A 19,279-nucleotide genomic window follows, 5' to 3' on the forward strand; every position below is an offset into this window, starting at 1 on the left:
TGGCAGGGTGCAGGTGGGTGGGGAGAGGATGGGGTGAGGCAGCTTATCCTACACAGGGCTCCCTGTCCTGTATTCAGCAAGCCCAGCACACCTTCAGCAGGATCTCAGCATGAGAATCACACCACGCCTTCCACTGCCCAGCACCTTCCTGAAATGCAGCCCCAGCCCAGTCCCAGTCTCCTGCAGACTGGCGTCTCCCAGGCCTGACTTGACAGGGAAAGCTGCTTTGGGATTGAGGTGTGGCTGGTGTGGCTAAGGCCAGCACTGGGTGTAGGGGGGCTACTGGGTGGCATTACCCCCCCACCACCACCACCCTTGCCCCAGGCATGGCAAGGGTGGAAACATTTTTCTCCTGAGTCTTCAACTGAGAGCAATTTAAATTCCTGTAGCTGCTGGGGTGGGAGCTGAGAACCTGGGATGAGCATGTGGGTGGGGCTGAAGCTCTGGGAACAGAGGGATGGGGCTGGGCACCCAGGCCTGGTTTCTGTGGAGACAGGCCCTGGGGAATGGGCCTTCAGTGCAGGGCTTTCGTGGCAGTACCAGGGTCATCACCCCAGGAAGCTCCTGGAGCTCAGGAGGGGCTCCGGAAGGCTTCTCAGAGAAGCAAGGACTTATGCAAGGCCCTGGGGGAGGGGGCAGTTGGATAGGCAGATAGTGAAGGAAGGGCATTCTAGGGGGAGAACAAGGCATGAGGTGGGAGGGCACAGGAAGTTTGGGGGAAGCAAAAGTAGTTCGCTCCCTCTGGCTGGAAAGTATGTCTGCAGGTGAACAGCAGAGGAGTCCCTGAAGTGTTCCCACCACATCCAACAACAGCTATATCGGCCCTGCTGGCATTGAGACCCGGGACTGAGATTCACTCACTCTGCAGAGTTGAGGGGTGATCCAACTCAGTGACAGTGTTTCCTGGATCCAAAGGTGTATCATCCACTCTGGATCACAGAATGGACTGTAAGGACCCCCAAGAAGGCGAAGAGAGGCTGCCTAGCTGTGCTCTTACACCCCGGGCCAAGCACCAACTCTGGGTACCCTGGGTCCCAACACCAACTCTGCTGTTCCTTCCAGAAGCTACCTCCAGGCTGGCCTCCCAGTGCTGACCACAGTACATCAACTCCTATCAGGGTCCAGGTGGGCCATGGTGGAGAGCAGCAGAGGGAGCCAAGCCCCTGTGCCCTGACCCCAGGCCCAATCCTAGCCCGCTCACAGAAGGTTCTGATTCTGGGACTGTAGTCTGGGGAGACTTGGGGTGCTCTTCAATCTACAAGGTCCACGTGCGGGGGAGAGTCCTTGCTCGAGTTTCACAGACCTGGGTTCAAATCCCAGTTTTGCCACTTACTAACTGAATGGCCCTCGTCATGTGGCTTCAATTCTTTGTACTTCAGTTTCCTCTTCTGTCACTCAGGGATGTGAACTGGGGACTATGGATGGCTGGCCAGAGAGAATATACATAAGGTAACTGGCACAGTGTCCAGCATGGGCGCAGAGTGAGAAACACAGGAGGGATACACGGTGCAGGAGGGGGAGGGGTGGTTGACCTGGTCAGCAGCCTTCCTCCTGGGAGGGATGACAGGGAGGCAAGTGCCTGTGGCTGCAGTGTGGAACATGGAGTCCAGCCCGGTCTCCCTGCACCCCCAGCCTGCCCCATTCCAACCCGAGGCTGGCCCTGGAGCCTGCCCATGAGCCCAGCACTTCTCCCAACCAGGAAAGGTGTCCTGGAAGTTCAGGCCTTGGCCCACCCTTTCCAGAAATCAGGCTGCAGAGTCAGGGGTGGGGCTGGGGAGCAAGTTCTGCCACCTTCATCCAGGCAATGGTGCACAGCTGGACCAACCCTCAGCAGGGAACAGTCCCACCCACCCCCAGTCCCTGGTAGACTGCCTGATCAGGGAGAAAGCCAGGCCTCCTTGAACTCAGAAGGACAGCGAGGACTCCGGTGAGGGGAGGGGTGCTTTATAAACACCCTCCCCCAACAAGGATGGGCCTGCCAGGACCAAGTGTTGTTGAACCCAAGGCTTCCCTGGAGAGAGAGGCTGACAACACGTTCTAATGGAAAAGGCAGTAACAGTGACTTATGATAATTGCACACTTACTGTGCAACAAGCACAGCACTAATGGTTACATGTGCCATTTTGTTTGACCTTCCTAATAATCCCCATGTTTTAAATGGGGAAACTCAGGCACAGACTGGGTGAGCCATTTGCCCAAAGTCCCAGAGCCAGAATCGGATGGGAGAACATGAGACTCTGAATTCAGCACCTGGGGTTCCAGCCAGAAGAGCAGGAGCCCGAGGAAAGCGAACCCTGAGAACCCACTGTTCTTTTAGCGCCACCTCTGGAGTGGCCATTAAGCAACTCCGCTCTGCCCAGGACACAAACTTGTTCAGAGAGCAAGTTTGATGATGGGATGGGGAAGGGTCTCCATCTCTCTGACTCAGAGCTGAGCAGGGCCCCAAGGATGTTCCCCGAGGATGTGGGTGTACACAGGCCACTAAGAAGCCAGGGGATGCAGATCCAAAGCAGGGTGAGATGGAAACAAAGAGAGGCATAGAGGGGAGTCCCTGGAGGTGTGCAGGGGTCGGTAGCTACCATAGGGGTCAGGATGTTTGGGTGGGCGTAAGTACCACCTTGCTGCAGCCTCATCTGGTTCCTGAGTGGTCAACCCCACAGCAAGCATGAGAGTGACGGGCATGCCAATGACAGAGGAGGACACACGTGGGCTGAGAATCTGCCTGAGTGTGTCCTGTGGACACAGCTGTGGTCCTCTTGTTCCCTGGGAAAATCATGGGAGAGCACAGACCACTTGGCCTGAAACTCACACCATCCCTATTGGAAGGATGCCCTGCATTGGGCTGATGGCCCCAGTGTGCCCCGCATCCTGGCCCTCACGTGTTCTCTCCTCGGTACATGGATAAGACAGGCCACCTCCCCAGATGCCACTTAGGGACAAACTTTCCATGCTGTATGTACGCCAGGTGTCTCCCAACTAGAGGTAGCACTCAAGTCAACCTGTGGTGTCCCTATTAAGATGATGGGGTGGGGACCTTGACTGGGTGGGGTCCCCATAAGAGCACTCTAAAGTGTCTTTCCTGAACACCAGGGAACATTAGGAGAAAAGAGATGAAGTGGGACTGGCCTTAGGAGCAGTTCAGGGTAAGAGGGCCTGTGCCCACCCCAGGGTACAGTTATTAAAGGAGAGACCACATCTGCTAGAGGGATGATCACAGAACCCTGGTGGGAGAGGAGGAGACAGGAACCATGATGGTGCCATCATGACCTCCTGCTGCTCCATGGTGACACTGAGGTCTAAGACAGGAGCCCCCATGGAGACTTGGTGGTGGCTGGAAAATTCTGGCATCCCAGTTATGGGCCAATGTCTCTCTTTCTGGGTTGTCCCCATCCCACCAAGGTGGTAGGTGAGGACAGGGCTGCGGTGCGCCAGTATGGGGAGAGGGGCCGGGACACTGCCTCAGCTGTCCTGACCTGCATACGAGGGAGAGCAGGCTGGGGTTGTGCCAGGAGTTGCCAGCAGGTCTCCCGGAGATCATGGTGAGAGCCTACCTTGGGCCTGAGGTCCTGGTTTCTGCCTCCCTACCTGCTTTGGGGACATTTACAATGACGCCTTCTTGCTCCCACCAGACAATGGCTGTTCCGCCAATAACCGTGGCCCTTCACACACACCAGGCTGGCTCCTCCTTCTAGAATGCTATGCACTGTTCCCTTCCCTCCCCCACCCCCACTTCTTCCCCTCAACTTTCTACTCCTCACCCTCCAGGACTCAGTGTAGACACCCATTCCTCCAGAAAGCCCCCCTGCCTGTCAGGGTGCACCTGTGTGTGGCTCCCAGATCCACACGCTACCCTGCTGTCACATGGAACTGAGACCTCCTGCAGCTGCCTCTCTCCCACTGGGTGTGAGCTCTGTGAGCTCTGTGAGGGATGTGCCCAGCATCGCACAGTGCTTAGGAGATAATTTTTTTGAGTCAGGCTCTCACTCTGTCACTCCGGATGGAGCGCAGTGGCACAATCACAGCTCACTGCAGCCTCCAATTACTGGGCTCAGGCAACCCTCATGCTTCAGCCTCCTGAACAGGTGGGACTACAGCAAAATGCCAATCCCCCCCAGCTAATATTTAATTTAATTTAATTTTTTGAAGAGATGAGGTCTCACTATATTTCCCAGGCTGGTCTCGAACTCCTGGGCTCAAGCAATCCTCTTGCCTTGTCTTCCCAAGATGCTGGGATTACAGGCGTGAATCACCACACCCAGCCGGGAGATATATGTGGAGTGACTGAATGAGAAAGGAGGCCAAGAATGCAAGTGAAGCCCCTTCCAGCTGCCAGGGCCATGTCGTCTTCATCTCTGTATCACTGGCATCAACCACAGTGTTTGGCTCATGCATAGAATACTAGATCTGGATGATTTCCTGAGAGCACGAGGGTGATACCTGCAGCACAGATGAGTCTACTTGAGTATGGTGTTGGGGGCTTCGCCGTATAGCAGGGTGCTCCAGCACGGAGACTTGGATCCACTCTGCCTGGGAGACCACTGGGAGCCTTAACAGACACCGACTCATTGGGCTCTTGTTGTCAGTGGCTTGTGGGGAATCAGGAGAAGCCATTCCAGGCAGAGGTGACCAAGGCACAGAGGCACAAGTGAGGATGCCCTTCTTGGGTTTACTCTGGAAAGCAGCTGAATGTGGTCCTCTCATCCCCATCACATCTGTGTCCTTCTGCCAGCTGAAAGCCATGCCACCATGCTGTCCTCTTCAGCTCAAGGTCCCCAGATTGTGGGTTTAAGCCCCAGAAGAAATGCAGACCACGGGAAGGGGGAAACTGAGGCACCCAGATTAGCCCACGCTCTTGGCTGCTTGGGCCTGAATAGTTGCCCGATGAAACTGACCCTCCTTCCTACCTCAAGGGCTCCCTGCCCCTCAGATGCCTGGTTCCTAGTGCCCCCGCCAGGAGGAGAAAGAAAACAGGAGCCATCCAGAGAGGCCTGCATTGTTCCCCGGTGAGTGACTCATGCAGGAAACGCTCTGTCCTCACTCCACGGCGCGCATTCCCCTGTTCTTGGTGACTCACGATGGCTAAAATCACAAGGCCTTTCGGCTGTGTGCCTCCCTCCTGGGCTGTGAGAATGCTATGTGTGCCCTGGGCCACCTGCCCTCTCCCCAGCTGGAAGCAGGAGGGGAGACCAGGCAGGTGAACACTCCTCCATGCTTGCAGACACCAGGGGCCTGTGTCCCTGAAGCTCTGATGTGCGTCCTGACTCCCTGGGAGATCAGGGTCCCGCCTCAGCCTCTCTCCTTCTGAGGGGAAGTAACAGACATGCCATTCGGTGTGTGGTGGCTTTTTATTGTGGCATGGTGGGAGGCTGGCCGTCGTGCTGGCTCCCAGCAGGGGTCGCTCTCTAGTCTCAGACGAGAGCTTCCTCTGGGGCCCAGCAGGGCCTGGGAGTTGTGGGGTGTAGGTGGAGACACGCAAGGAACAGATCTTTGGGGAGGGAGGCCCAGCCTCTACTTCCAGCGCCCGGTGACTTTGGCCTTCCCACGGGTCTTGGAGCTGCAGGGGAAGCAGGACCCAGTGAGAGGAGGACACAGGCAGAGCAGCAGGTCACCGTGGCGGGGGCTTGGATAGGGTTGCTGAGGGTGAGAGGAGCAGCCTGGAGCTGCCTCCAGGGGCAGAAAGGGAGGCAAATTCAGGCCAGAAGGAGGCCGCTCTGGCCCCATATCCTGCTCCCTCCTGGCAAGCAGAGGCTGGAGGAGAGAAGCAGGAGGCTCCAAAGGAGCCAGAGAAGGCAGCTGTGAGCTGAGGCCAAGGAGGAAGGGCTGGGTGCCACCCAGGGGGTGGGAGGACTGGAAGGCGGAGGAAGGGGTGAGCGGGAAGAGATGGCCGTCGGCACTTACACTTTCTGATTATCGTTGATCCTGTTTCGGAGAACATTGATCTGCAATAAAAGTGGGAAAGACAAGTGGGCTGCAGTGTTATCTGTGGACGTGGAGGCAAGGAAGAGAGAGCTGACTCTCCCACAGTCCACAGCCAGCAAGGGGCACAGGTAGAAAGCTAACACGGGCAGCACGGCTCCAAAGTCCGTGCTCATCATAACCACGAAATACCACCCCTCTCGGTTTGGGGGAGGCACCCCATGGCCATGAGGGCCTGAGCCACCCCAGGGAGGGGGCCCCTGCACAGGGAGGTGTGGTTTGGCAGGAGCAGCAGAGTGGGCCTCAGGAGAAGCTGGTCTCCTCCCAGAGTCAGCAGAGAGGCCCCGGTGGGCACAGGAAGGGCAAGCGCCGGGGTCTGAGTACAGGTGTGCAGGACCAGCGTGGGCTAAGCCACCTTCTTGCCTGGTGTCTGCACCCCTCGGATGTTAACTAGTGTCCAAAGAACGAACATGCTGGGCTGTGGGCTTGAGGCTCGGCCCGACTATGCTCAGACCAGCCCTCAGGCGTACGTGCGGAGAAGCACCTCTCTGGCAGACCTCCCACTCAACTGGGGGACCCAGCTCTGCGCAGCCTGGTCCTTCCATTGGCTCAAAGTGCTGAGCTGTTGCCTCAATGCCTTAGGGCTGGAGCCCCAGGAGGGTGTCTTTGCCCAGGTCCGGCAAGCAACAGCCACACTGTTGGAGGCCAGGCCCTAGGGCAGGTGCGGGAATGGACCGGGGTTGGTGGGGAACAGGGACAGGGGCCTGACCCGCAGCACTCGTGTGGGGCTCAATCAAACCAGGAGGAGTCCAGGATGCGGGAGGAGGGTACAGCATTCAGCTCACTTCGTATTTCTGCTGCTTGAACTTCTCCTGCAGGTCAAATTTCTCCGCCTCCAGGTTATAGATGCTTTGCCACAGTTCCTTGGCCTTCTCCCTGCACGGGCCAGGAGGGCAATAAGGAAAGAGCCTCATGGGCCTCCATGCTGGTCCAGACCCAGCCCCCATGGGCTGCACCCCTTCTCCCCAGCTCCAGGCCTGCTAAGGGTGCCCCCAGCCCACCTACGGACCTGGCTCGGCCTGGGGCCCAGATGGCAGCTCAACCCCCTTCCCGCCACCTATGCGCGGGTGGTAAGTTGAAGCTCAGAAAGGAGAGGCGCATGCTCAGTTGTCTTTATTCACAAGCAAAGCCCAGACAGAGCGCCTGAACGCTAGCGCTCAAATCTGGTCCCATCGAACGTTCCTTTGGGGGAAAAATAGGTGAGGTGGTAGCGCCCTCTGGTGGTTATCATCAAGAAGTGCCTTCTTTCCTCCCTGAGTAGCCGCTGGCAGCGTCCTAGGGAACACCCCGTCTGGTCCCCACCTCAGCTGGTCTTCATTCAGGTGGTCGATGGCCAGCACCTTCCTCCTCTCGGCCAGAATCTTCTTCTTCTTTTCCCGTTCAGTCTGCCTTTTTCCACTTTTTCGCTCTGTCTGAAATCGACGGTAAGCAGGGAGAATTGACTAGACTGTCCTGCTGGAGCTCCCTAGCCCACCCAAAACCCTCTAAGGGGTGGAGTGAGGCCTGCAGAAGAGCCAGATTCTTAACCTCTTGTTCCTGCAACATCCCACACTAACAACTGCCTGAACTCCTGGGGGAAACCGAGGCAGGGGCAAGGAGAGTCACTTCAGCCCCTACCTCCTTTGCCTCCCCAGTCTCTTCCACCTGTCTCCAGCTTCCCCCTCTCCACCCAGCCCAACCGCTACACTCGTCCCCTGTGGCCTCCCCCTTCCCCAGGAACTCCCCCAAAAACTATGAGGAAGAAGGTTTGAGGTTTTGGTACCCACCTGGGCCTGCTAAACCAGGAAACCATGAGAGAAAGGCCCAGAGAAAGACCGAGACCCCAACAGAGACACAGAGGGTAGGCAGGGGAGACAAAGGCAAGGAGAGACATGGAAAAGAAGAAGATGATTCAGACACTGTCGGCAGCCTGGTTCACTAGGACATGAGTCTGGGGGTTAGGATAGGGGCGATTTTGGTAGCAGGGCAATGTCAAAGGCTTGGATGGTACGGTCACCATGAGGACAGAGGCAGGGTGGCTAGCCTAGTTCTGAGCTGGGGACTTCGGAAACCAAAGGAAATGTTCTGATTCCTCCACTACGTAGAAAAAATCAAGTTTACACACCCCTCCTCCCATGAGAATGGAGGACCTAGTGGCGTGGGGCACAAAAGTTAGGAACTGAGAGTGAGTTCCCAGGAACAAACAACCTCACATTCTTGTGGCCCACAGACACTTTTCATGGCAGCTCACTCGAGCTGCTCAGTGCAGCAGTGAAGGCAACATTAGTTCCAAAGGAGACAACTGAGGCTCGGAGGTACAAAGAGGTCCCCAAAACAACAAGAATTTATCGATTTTAAAATGGCAAATTCATTCTTACATGTTTAAACTTCAGTCACCTTCAAAGTACTCTCTGCCTGATGCAATACACCTATCGAGATGCTTTCTCCACTGCTCGAAACAGTTTTTGAATGTGTCCATTTTGATACCTTTTAATGCTGTCTACCATTTTTTGTTTCACCTCTTCCACATAGGCAAAATATTTCCCTTTAAGGACTTTTTTCAACCGGGCTCAGTGGCTCAGCCTATAATCCCAGCATTTTGGGAGACCAAGGCAAGTAGATTGCCTGAGCCCACGGGTTCGAGACCAGCCCGGGCACCTTGGTGAGACCTCATCTCTACAATAAAATAAAAAATAGCCGGGTGTGGTAGAGCATGTCTGTAGTTCCAGCTACTCGGAAGGCTGAGGCGGAAGGATCGCCAGAGCCTAGCAGGTCGATGCTGGGGTAGCCATGAGCGTGCGTGCCACTACTGCACTCCAGCCTGGGCGAAGGAGTGAGACTCCAACGCCAAAGAAAAAAAAAAAAAGGACATTTTTCATTTGGCGAGGGGGAGCTGCTAGAGGTGAGATAGGGTGAACGGGGGGGCCTGAAGGTCCCACTGTTTTTGGTAAAAAACAAAAAACCAAATTGCTGCACATCCAGCTTGGTGTGGGCAAGTGTGCTTGTAAATCACCCATCGTTAAATGGGCAAAGTGCGTTGAAAGAATCTCCAAAAGAAATCACTGAAGTTGAATGCTGCCTCCCTTAATAACACTGGCCGGTATGTGATGCCGATGGGTTTCTAGGACACATTCCTGGTAGGGGAAGCCTGTACCACAAAGGACCCGCCCTCCAAAAAATAAATCCAGGTTTTTTTAGATCCCCCTCACATGTGGCAGAGCTGGGTCTCCAACCAAAGTTGAGACTCTAGCACTGAGCTCTTCCAGCTGCACCAGCCACCTTGGGGACTCCTGAGCATCTCTGAAGCTAGGGATGGGGAGGACCGTTGGTGCTCCAGGCGCTGCCTGCAGCCTCCTACCCACAGGCTCTCCTAGGGAAAGCCACAGGCAAACAGAGCCAGTTCGGGGACTGTGTGTGAAGAGGCCTCAGTTTCCCACCCACAGCAGCTGGAAATTTCTTCCTGGGTCCAACCTAAAGTCTGCCTGCTGCAAGGACACCTCATCCCTCATGGACACACCAGGACCTCCTGTGATCCCTGCTGCTCCCCACTTACCTTCTGGATGTAGCCTCCAAAATGCATCATGTTGGACAAAGCCTTCTTCTTCCGGGCCTCATCCTCAGCCTTCCTCCTGTTCTCCTCCTCCTCCCGCCGGGCCCTTTCTTCCTGATTTCCAGGGATGGGGAAGAGAAAAAATTAGGGCCAGGGCCGCAAACCCTGATTCTGGGCTAGAGTTCAGCTTTCTCCTTTCCCGCTGGGCCAGGAGCCTTCTGAGGTGTGTTCTCAGCACAGGGTTAGCGCATGGAAGTCTGTTAAGTGAATGGAGAGCGACTGGATGAATGAACGATTCCCGAGTGTGAAGTCTCATCATCCCCCAGGCTGGGAGCTCCCCAAGAAGGCCTGTTGCCCTGGAGGGACCTTCCATCCCCACAGAGCTGCAGGGCACAGGATGAGGGCTGGAGTATCTTACTATTCCATGCTCACAAGGACCCAGGTGTGTCTGTCCTGTTCACTGGTGAACCGTCAGAGCCAAGCAATGCCCAGCGCTTCCTAGGCACATGTTGTCTCGACTGGCTCAGTGTCTATGAACAGAGAGGGGCCCGGGGCCCGGCAGGAGCTGGGAGCACGGGGCTCTCCGTGGGCCTGGCTGGGGTCACTCACAGCCAGGCGGTTCTGCCGCTCCTTCTCCCGCTCGTTCCGGATGCGCTGCTGCTCCGCCCGCTCTGCCCGCCGCCTCTCCTAAGGGGAAGAGGCAAAGCCTGTCCGGGTGTGCAGGGGAGGAGGTGGCATCGCAGGTGCAGGAGCCCACGTGGGGTGGCGGGGGAACTCCTGGGGGGGTTCCCCTCCTGGATTCTCAGGACAGTGGTGCCCTGTTACAAAGGCTTCCACTCTCAGCCAACTCCATGGAGGCAGGTGGAGACAGCCCCCCAACAGGTGGTTCCCGCGGGAAAGTGCCCCGATGCAGAGTGACAGCCCACACCAGGGAGGCCCACCTCCCTCATGACTCATGGCAAGCGGCCCTCAGCCATTTGGGAAATGCCATGCAGCCTCCTCCAGGGCTCTACCCTGTCCCGCCCCACCCTGGCAGCTGCTCTGAGCTCTGTGCTCGGTTCTCTGACAGGTGGCTAAGTCATCACTCTAGCCAGGATGGCATGTCTATGGAAAGGCAAGTTTGGGGAAGAGAAACAAAAAGGAATCAAAGTGTCCTCCCCACTCTGCAGCAGAATTGCTTGGGTTTCTGCGGGTCACACTCAAGTTCCTGTCACCCGTTGGGTAGGAGAAGGCAAGGGCAGGGAAGCACCACAGACATCTGGTCAGTCATTCCATGGCCAGAACTTGAGTTAGGCCCTGTGGGGGCTAGAAATGTATCCGACCAGCCCTTGGCATCAAGGAGCATCCAGTCTGGTGGGGAGGGGAGGCAGGGACCCAAGAGGCCGCAGTCAGGGCTTCCAGGGCAGCTCAGGGGCTGCAGGGCTCCTGGAAGAGAGCCTACATCTAGCAGGGCTGGGGGCACCAGGGAAGGCTGCCTGGAGGAGGTGGACCTAACGAAAGGGCTAAGGCCTTGGGGAGCTTGGGGTGAGGACACTGGACACTCACGATCCTGTCCTTGAGAGATACCAGCTCCTCTTCCTCCTTCTTCCTGTTCTCAAAGTGAGCCTCGATCAGCGTCTGCAGCTCATTCAGGTCCTTCTCCATGCGCTTCCGGTGGATGTCCTGTGGGTGAACCGCTGGGGCTCAGAGGCTGCCACCTCCACACGTCCAGGGAGAGATGGGGGGGCTAGAAACTCCCCGTGTCAATGCAAAAGGCCTCTGGCGAGGACTGGGACCTGACCAGGGAAGGCACAACTGTGGCCTGAACCCAGGACCATGCTCAAGGGCCAGCACACAGTCTGGCCGGGGCAATCACCATCCTACCTGCAACCTGCCCACAGTTCAAGGCCACAAAGTGTCTTCTCTTTCTGGGGGGACCCCTGGGACGACCCCCAGCCCAGGCCTGCTCTGCCCACAGTCACCACAAAGTCCACTCTCACATCAAAGTCCACTCTCTCTCCATCCGGGATCTTGGGAGGCACCAAGTTGGGCATGAACAACCTGTTGGAGAGAGGGATCGTCAGTGAGCGTCTGCCCTGCTCTGGACCAGGAGCCATGGGTACCACAAACGACCCCAACAACCACCGCCTCCGGGGTGCTTCACATGTGCACCACCAAGCCGGCCTGCCCTGCCCTGACCCTTTTGGACTTTCTGAAGCCGCCATGTCTAGGCTGCCATGGTTCCATTGCCTGGCTCCCCAAAACGTTCTTCCCTTATCCACAGGTCCCATGTCTGGCCATCCCGTGGGATAGGAGAGTGTGTCTGCCCAGGACCACGACTAGTCCATCTCCTTCTAGATCAGGGGTCCCCAACCCCCAGGCTGTGGACCGATGTCTGTTCATGGCCTTTTAGGAACCGGGCCACATAGCAGGAGGCGAGTGGTGGGCGAGTGGAGTTCCGCCTTCTGTCAGATCAGCGGCAGCATTAGCTTCTCATAGGAACACAAACCCTATTGTGAACTGTGCATACGAAGGATTTAGGTTGTGCTCCTTTTGAGAATCTAATGCGTGATGGTCCTCCCACCCTTGTCCGTGAACACATTGTCTTCCGTGAAACCGGTCCCTGATGCCAAAAAGGTTGGGGACCGCAGCTAGATGAACATAGCACCACCCCTGCCAGGGTGCACAACTGCTGGTGAAGTGTGGGGTGGAATTCAGTCCCTACTCACTCCCCTCAGGCAGAGACCCTTGTGCAGTACACAACTTGTACAATTGTGTTTGGTGATCTGTGCCTGTCATGCCCCCAGCTCATGTCCACAGCACTACACTGCACTCCTGTCCCATCATCATCCTCCCTCACTGGTCCTCAGCTCCAGATTTTTACTACAGGTGCATCCTACTCACCTGGGCTTGGGTTTGGACTCCTCCACGGGGCCATCTGGGGGAAAGAGAAGCACACAGCCACAGGGTCAGAGGGGACAAGATCTGGTCCCAGCTCCACCCCTGATGAGCTGGGCCCCTCTGGGCCTCCATATCCCCATCTACAATGAGTCCCTTCCAGCCCTGGGGAGCTCCGATTCCAGGAGCATCAGCAAGACTTAAGGCAGCAGGGGTTGCAAGCCCTGCCTTCCTCCCCCACAGTGGGTCCAGGAGGATGTCTCAGCAGATGGCTGAGTCCTGCAGGGCACACACACACTCAGGGTAGAACTTGAAAGCCTTTGCTCACTCACTAGGTCCAGGCAAAGCAGCCTGGCTTCTCTCTGCATCACAGTGAGGAGGGGTCTTTTGGGAAGGTCTCCAGGGTCCTGGCCCTGGAATCCCCCCCCAGGTCGTTGCCTCCTCGGTTGTCCTCAGACTTCCTGGTAGCCACCAGAAGCTGATGGACATGATTCCAAGTCCCAGCTGGCTGTCCCCTCCTCTCTGAAGGCATGACTGGGACTACCGGGAACCCTGGTAAAGGCTGCAGCATGCCAGTGTACACAGCCATGACCCACCACCTGGACCATCTCTGCACAAAGTGATTTCCCTTAAGCTCCAGGAGCCTCGTGTGAGGATGTGACTTCTTGGCTCCCTTGCCCTGCCCGGACTGGGGAGCTGGACATTGTTCCCCTCTCCTTGGGTGCCACCAAGACATCTGCTCTGGGGGAGGAGGATCAAAGATTTAGAGCTCAATCTCTAAAACTCTGTAAGTGCCACCAAGTTCTGTCTCTTCTCCCCTAAATCCTCTTCTTCCCTAGCTCCCTGGACAGAGCCCTGTGGGCATCTCCCCTAAGAGCTGCTGTGATGGATTTCCTTGCCACCCCAAACCTTTCTCTTGACGTCCAACAGTCCTTACCTTCAGCCTCTTTGGATTCCTCTTCTTGTTCATCTTCTAAAGAAAACATGAAAAATCAACAGAAGTCCTTGTTCTGAACTCAAACCTCCCCCACCAGACAGGTCTCAACCAAGGTGTGCCCTGTGGGTTTATGGGGTCAAGGAGCTGTCTATTCACACACGTGCTCTGGGCCAAGACTACCTGACACAAAAGAAGTGCTCAATGTTTGTTGACTGGATAATTGATGGTTGAATCCCAGCCAGACAGGAGGAGCAGGCACACATAGAAGAGCATGTTCCAGGTTTCCTGCTGCCACGGGAATGGCTCTGGGAGCTCTCATCATCCCCCAAGTCCCCTACACCCTCACCCCAGAGCCTTACCTTCTGCCTTGGTCTCCTCAGTTTCAGCCTCAGCCTCTGCCCCACCATCAGCGTCCTCTTCTGCTGCCTCCTCGTGCTCTGGAGCAGTGAACCAGACACAGTGAACAACCAGGCCCCCGCTCATGCTCTCACGCAGATCCCAGAACAGACACACATTGGTGGGGGGGGGCGGGTGAGGGGGGGAGTCAAGTCCAGATGAATCTGGAGGTGGCTGGTTTGAATGCCAGGGAGCCACTCGGCTTTTGGCCTAGACTGTCTGTCTGTGGGCTCCCTCTGCCCGACCTAGCCCCCCTTATCACAGGACCTCCCTGGTGATGTGACTCCACCCCATCCCCAAAATTTCCAGCCCAGAAGCACTACCCAGTGTCTGGCACCACAGGACATGCCCTGCTTAAGGTGAGGTAATGGGAACCAGGTACTGTCCAAGTCTAGAGACCCTTCATCCACATGGGAAAGAAACCAGAACAGCAAGCCTGTGGCTAGACAAGATGCCCAATGTTTGGATATTGGTACTCTCCCAAAAGTGGGCAGGAATTTTCTATTTTCATCCATTTGCTTGGCAGGGTGTGGACCCCACCCCAGCAGGGCACTTGGAGTAGACAGATAGATGAGGCAGACAGGATGACGCCTGGCCCAGGACTCTGTCTATGGGGGTGCTTGTGATGCTTGTGGATTGGTAAGCGGCAAGTGTAGAGCCTCTAGGCAGAGGGAGAAGAAAAAGCCTTAGGCGGGAGGGAGAGGCTAGCTGGCAAAAAGGGAAAAGCAGCTTGAGTTCTCTCTGCCTTCCTCTCTCTGTTCCTCTTTCCTAGGTCTGAATCCTCTCTGAGGTCCGGAGATGCCTCTTCTTTGGTCTCTGCAGAAGGCTCACCTCAAAAATTACTCTTCCAGAAAGCATGAGAGAAGAGGGCTGGCTGAAAAGAGTATGGCAGGTGAAGTCTGCCCTCAGGCCATCTTGTTCACATCCCTCCCCCACAACCAATGCGTCATTTCTCTATGCAGTACACCCCATCTCACCCAGTAGACCTGTCACATTCTCAAGGATGGGCAGCTCACCGCCTCTCCGGGCCGCCCACTGTATCTTGAGACATCACCACCAGAAAGCTCTTTCTAAAATTAAGCCCTTTCCCTGGTCCTGTCCCTGGCCACTGAGGACACATCCAGTCCCCCACCCTCACAGGGCACATTTGAAGGCTGACATCATGGACTGTCTGCACTAGCTATTTCCAGTCTCCTGGCTGCTCCTCAGATGACACCGTCCCCAGGCCCCTCTATCCCTGCCACCCTGCCTAGGCACTGTCCAGCTCACAAGAAGGGTGGAGCATGGAACACAGGAGTGTGCAGCAGGGCAGGGACCCATTTGGAGCAGGTTGGGAGATGAACTGGCCTGGGCGTTTCCTGATACCCAGTCCAGGGGAAGGATCAGGGCCAGGAGAAGGAACCGGTGGCCCCGAAGGAGAGGCACAGTGAGGAGCTCAGAACTGTGGTCCTGGCCCCTCAGAGGCAGGGAAGAAAATGACTGATCCCCTCCACATCTGCCCCCCACTCTCATCGCCCCTCCCCCGGAAAAGGCCCTGACAAGCAGGCTGGCTCTCAGGACAGCAAGGAGCAGAAAGCAGACAAAAGGAAAGGAGGAAAGGAGGCTGTACTACCGTCTTCGTCCTCTCTCCAGTCTTCCTCTTCTGAGGTTCAGGGAGTGGCAGCAGCCGAGGGGGAAAGCGAGACAGGTTAGTCTGGGAACAGAAAGCCCGGGGCAGGAGCAGCAGTCTGGTGCAGTGGTTTTAAGAGTGTGGGCTTTGGAGTTAGGCCTGGGTTCCATCCTGAGCCACAGCTTTCCAGTAGCATAGGCAAACTTCTCAGTAACTTCCCTGAGCCTCAGGTGCCTCGTGGGAATCATCCTCCTCGCTTCTCAGCCCATGTGAGGACTGAAGGATCTAGCCTGCACAGAGCGCCCAGAGGATCCAGTCAGTGGTAACTGGCTTCCCTCTTTCTAAGACAGAGGCCCCAAAAGAGCAGAGACTGGGGAACAATTCGCTCCCGTCAAACTTCTTCCATGTTCCTGCCCTGAATGAGCCTCTTGGATACCCTGCAAACTACATCCCGTTTCCAAAGGTCACACTAGAGCCAGACCCAGGGGAGATTTGCCCTGCCTGTAGGAAAGAAGCCCTCCTCCCCACCCCCACCTAAGGAAGGTCCAGCGTTATAACCCTGAGGAAACAGACCACAACTAGGACAATTGTTCTAGATGCAAGTATATACCCAAAGAAGAGCTCACAGCAATTGCAACAATTCCTCTCCTGGGAGGAGAGATACTGGGAACTGTCTTTCCTGCAGGCTTAGTGAACATCCACCGAGACACTGCCCTCTCCTGATCATGCACAGCCGGGTACTCGGCTGCGTGAGGACGGTCTAGTCCCTTCAAGGCAAGCAAGGCGGATGCTACATGGCACTCAGCCCGCCAGCGCAGGGGAGAGTATTCTGTTGACTCCCAGCCAAATCTACTGTGTGTGGCTGACAGATTGCTCCCAAATCCAGAGGTCTATCGCACACCCCACCACCCAAATTTGGTGTAAAAAGGTGGAAGATCCTCCAAAACCAAAGAAGATAAGACCCAGCCTATCAAGAGTCTATGCGGGGAATGGCAGTAGTTGGAACCAGCTCGGTCTTTGATTCAAAAAATATTTATAGAGTATTTGGGGTTGTATTTAGTACTAGATAGTATCGTATTTAGTATTTAGATAGTATTTGAAGTATTTAGGGTTCCTTGAAAACAAAAAAGGACTCCTGTGGCCCCTTCCATTTCTCCTGTGAATTTCCTTTCTGTCTCTTCTCTGGCCAGACACCTCTGGAGCAGCGCTAAGGGTGCAGGAAAGTCCCATTTTCTCTAGAAGAAACGAGACGCAAGGGAGGGACCCTCGCTCTCTCGCCAGACCTTCGTGGAGACCCGTCTTCTGATGTCCACATGCCACGTGCTGAGTGAGATCTGAGCCACTAAGGGGCAGGGCCCATCCCGCCTGGGTGCAGACGCTTGAGGTGCCTGAAAGCCATTCTGGGCCACTGGGGGTAAGGGGACTGGAGCGAAGCCTCTTCATCCCTTCCATGTGCCAGGCTCTCAGGAAGAAGGGAAGGAAGGTGAGTGTGTCCCTTCAGTAAGATGTGGGACCCAAGGCTGAGCGGAGCAATGCATTAACAGATCGCAGTAGGAACAGCAAGTGGGTCTTTGAAAGGTAATAATAACAAATCTTTATGCCTATATAAAATGCTGATGATTATTGAAGCTGGGTGATGGGAATGTGTGTGAGGAGGGTGGAACGGGTGTCATTTTGTTGTTGTTGTTGTTCCTTTTATATGCATTGAAATTTTTCCATGATTTAAAAAAGGGGGGGAAACAAAAATAATTGGGAAAAGGGGTGATTCTGTTTGAAGAAAGTGGCTGACAGAAGAGACAGGTTTAAACCTTTTGCCTGGAGACCTGAGCAACGCAGGTGGGGCTGATTCCTAGTTGGGAGACACAGTTGTCAGGGGGTCTTGCTCAACTGAGAGTGATGACAGGGATGGACAAGCTGTTTCCCAGGGCACCCAGAAATACTGGATTCCTGAGGCTCCCCTTTCTGGCCCTCCACCTGCCCAAGGAACGTACCTTCCACGGCTTCTTCTGCTCAGAAGAGAAGGCCAGGGCAGCAGGAAGGGAGAGAAGAAGTGGGTCAGTTTCGAGCCAGGCTGTTCTTGATCCCAACGAGCACACAAGTTTATGCTTACCTTCCTGCTCTCTGAGGGCGACAGAAGACACTGTCAGTAGCTGAAGTATATATGAACAACACACACACACAGGAGTTTCCCAAAGATAACCCCCTTTTTTATTTCCCTCATTGCCTAATAGAGTTCACATTCCTCTGCCTGCCCTGTGATGACACCCACCAGCCAGACCCACCCTTCTTTGCCAGGGCTGCCTCCCACTGTCCCAGACAGCCTCTGTGACAGCCAGCTTAATCTCATCACTGCCCACTTGACATTCTCATCTCATTTCTGAGTTTTTCCCAGGTCGTGCCTTTTTCTAGAAAGACCTTCCCTCTCCAAAATCTTTTCTCTCTCCAAATTCGACACAGGTAAGGCCTGCCTTCTCTGCACAGCCTCCCCCAGACTAGCCAGCCCCCGGACTCCCTCTCCTCCGAGCTCCTGTACTACCGACAGCTCCTGTACTACCTTTCTGATAGTTTGTGTCTTTTTTTTTTGAGTTGGAGTCTCACTCTGTCGCCCAGACTGGAGTGCAGTGGCCGCTTCCGGCCACCGCAGCCTCGACCTGCTGGGTTTCGGCGATCCTTCCGCCTCAGCCTTTCGAGTAGCCGGAATTACAGGCATGCGCTACCATGCCCAGCTGATTTTTTGATTTATTGTAGAGATGAGGTCTCGCTGCCCAGGCAGGTCTCGAACCCGCGGGCTCAGGCAATCCACTCACCTCAGCCTCCCAAAGGCGCGGGATTACAGGCTGAGCCACTGAACCCGGCTAGTTTGTGTCTTAACATCCCAACAAGAGAGCAAGTTTCCTGAGGGCAGAAGCCGTGCCTGTATCTCCTGTATTCTCCGTAGATAGTTATTTGGTTGGCTCTATTTCACCCCCTCCCCACCAGCTTCCCCCCAGGATGGGGCACTGTCAGGGGAGAGGAGGGATCTAAGATGAAGACTGAGCTAAGTTTTGTGAGACATGATCAGGTCATTGAACCTTTCTGGACCAGTTTCAGAGACCCAACTTCTCAGTTCCTCTACTAGCCATTCTCTAGCCAGTTAGGACCCATTGACCCTGGAGCTGAGCCTCTGGACTTCCCAAAGTCCCCCACAGTCTGTGCTCTGCCTGGGATCCACACCCCAGAAGGACAGAAGTGGAAAGGAATGGGATCTATCTCTCCTTGGGATCCCCAGAACAGCCACAGCCACTGTCACCCAGGATTCTAGGGCAGCTCCAGGACCAGTGTGAGGGGTGGGGTGAGCACTCAGGATGCTCTCAGATACTCACTCCTCGTACTCTTCCACCACCTCTTCCGTGTCAGACATGGTCTCTGCTCTCCCTCCAGAAAGAGAGAAACATCAGTGCGAGCAGAAAGAAAAGACTGCCTTCCTCAGAAGAGCTCTGACCCCTAGTCAGGTCAGAGGCTGGCATAAATCTAGCTCCACCTCTTAATAGTTGTGTGACTTGCAGCAAAAGCCTGTTTCCTCCCCAAAAGGGAGATAATGACACCCACATTGCAGCAAGGCGACCGGCTGATGTCTTCACTTCTTGTTCCTGAACAGGCAAACTGCCCGGGATGCTGGGGTTCCCATCTGTGACGTCCAAAACGTTGTCTGCAGAGTTTCTCAACCTTTCTATCTGCCCCACCCCCACTCCATGGGATCAGTCGTCACTGCCCAAAGGTCCCTGGAAGAGTGTTAAACAACTATGGCTCCTCCATACTGTGGAATACGACTCAATGATCAAAAGAAACAGACTGTTGAAACACGACTCGGATAACTCTCCATCAAATTCTGTGGATTAGGGGGAAGAAATCACTTCAAAAGGCCACATACTATATGATTCCATGTATGTAACATTCTTGAACTGGCAAAATTATA

The 19,279-nt window shown here is 55.3% G+C and overlaps 1 protein-coding gene across 6 annotated transcripts; it reads right to left on the reverse strand.

Annotated features, from left to right (window-relative positions):
• Window positions 1–5,331: 5,331 nt before the first annotated feature.
• TNNT2 (troponin T2, cardiac type) lies at window positions 5,332–18,733 on the reverse strand. Of its 6 annotated transcripts, XM_021717112.1 has the most exons (16): window positions 18,687–18,733; window positions 17,435–17,445; window positions 17,316–17,333; window positions 15,328–15,357; window positions 13,679–13,756; window positions 13,320–13,355; window positions 12,389–12,422; window positions 11,485–11,545; window positions 11,051–11,167; window positions 10,115–10,192; window positions 9,509–9,619; window positions 7,743–7,751; window positions 7,279–7,388; window positions 6,762–6,852; window positions 5,899–5,939; window positions 5,332–5,554 (listed from the first exon to the last, which is right to left on the reverse strand). In XM_021717112.1, exons 1-16 carry the CDS (start codon window positions 18,722–18,724, stop codon window positions 5,509–5,511), a joined length of 909 nt encoding a protein of 302 aa, XP_021572787.1. In that variant the 5' UTR covers window positions 18,725–18,733; the 3' UTR covers window positions 5,332–5,508. The 6 variants fall into 6 exon arrangements, with proteins under 6 accessions (XP_021572787.1, XP_021572784.1, XP_021572782.1 ...); XM_021717109.1 differs by lacking the exon at window positions 15,328–15,357 and having other exon boundaries at window positions 18,687–18,724; XM_021717107.1 differs by lacking the exon at window positions 7,743–7,751 and having other exon boundaries at window positions 18,687–18,724.
• Window positions 18,734–19,279: the final 546 nt, after the last annotated feature.

Source organism: Carlito syrichta, unplaced genomic scaffold (assembly GCF_000164805.1).
Source record: "Carlito syrichta isolate Samal-C Ts95f unplaced genomic scaffold, Tarsius_syrichta-2.0.1 Scaffold309294, whole genome shotgun sequence".
NCBI lineage: Eukaryota > Metazoa > Chordata > Mammalia > Primates > Tarsiidae > Carlito > Carlito syrichta.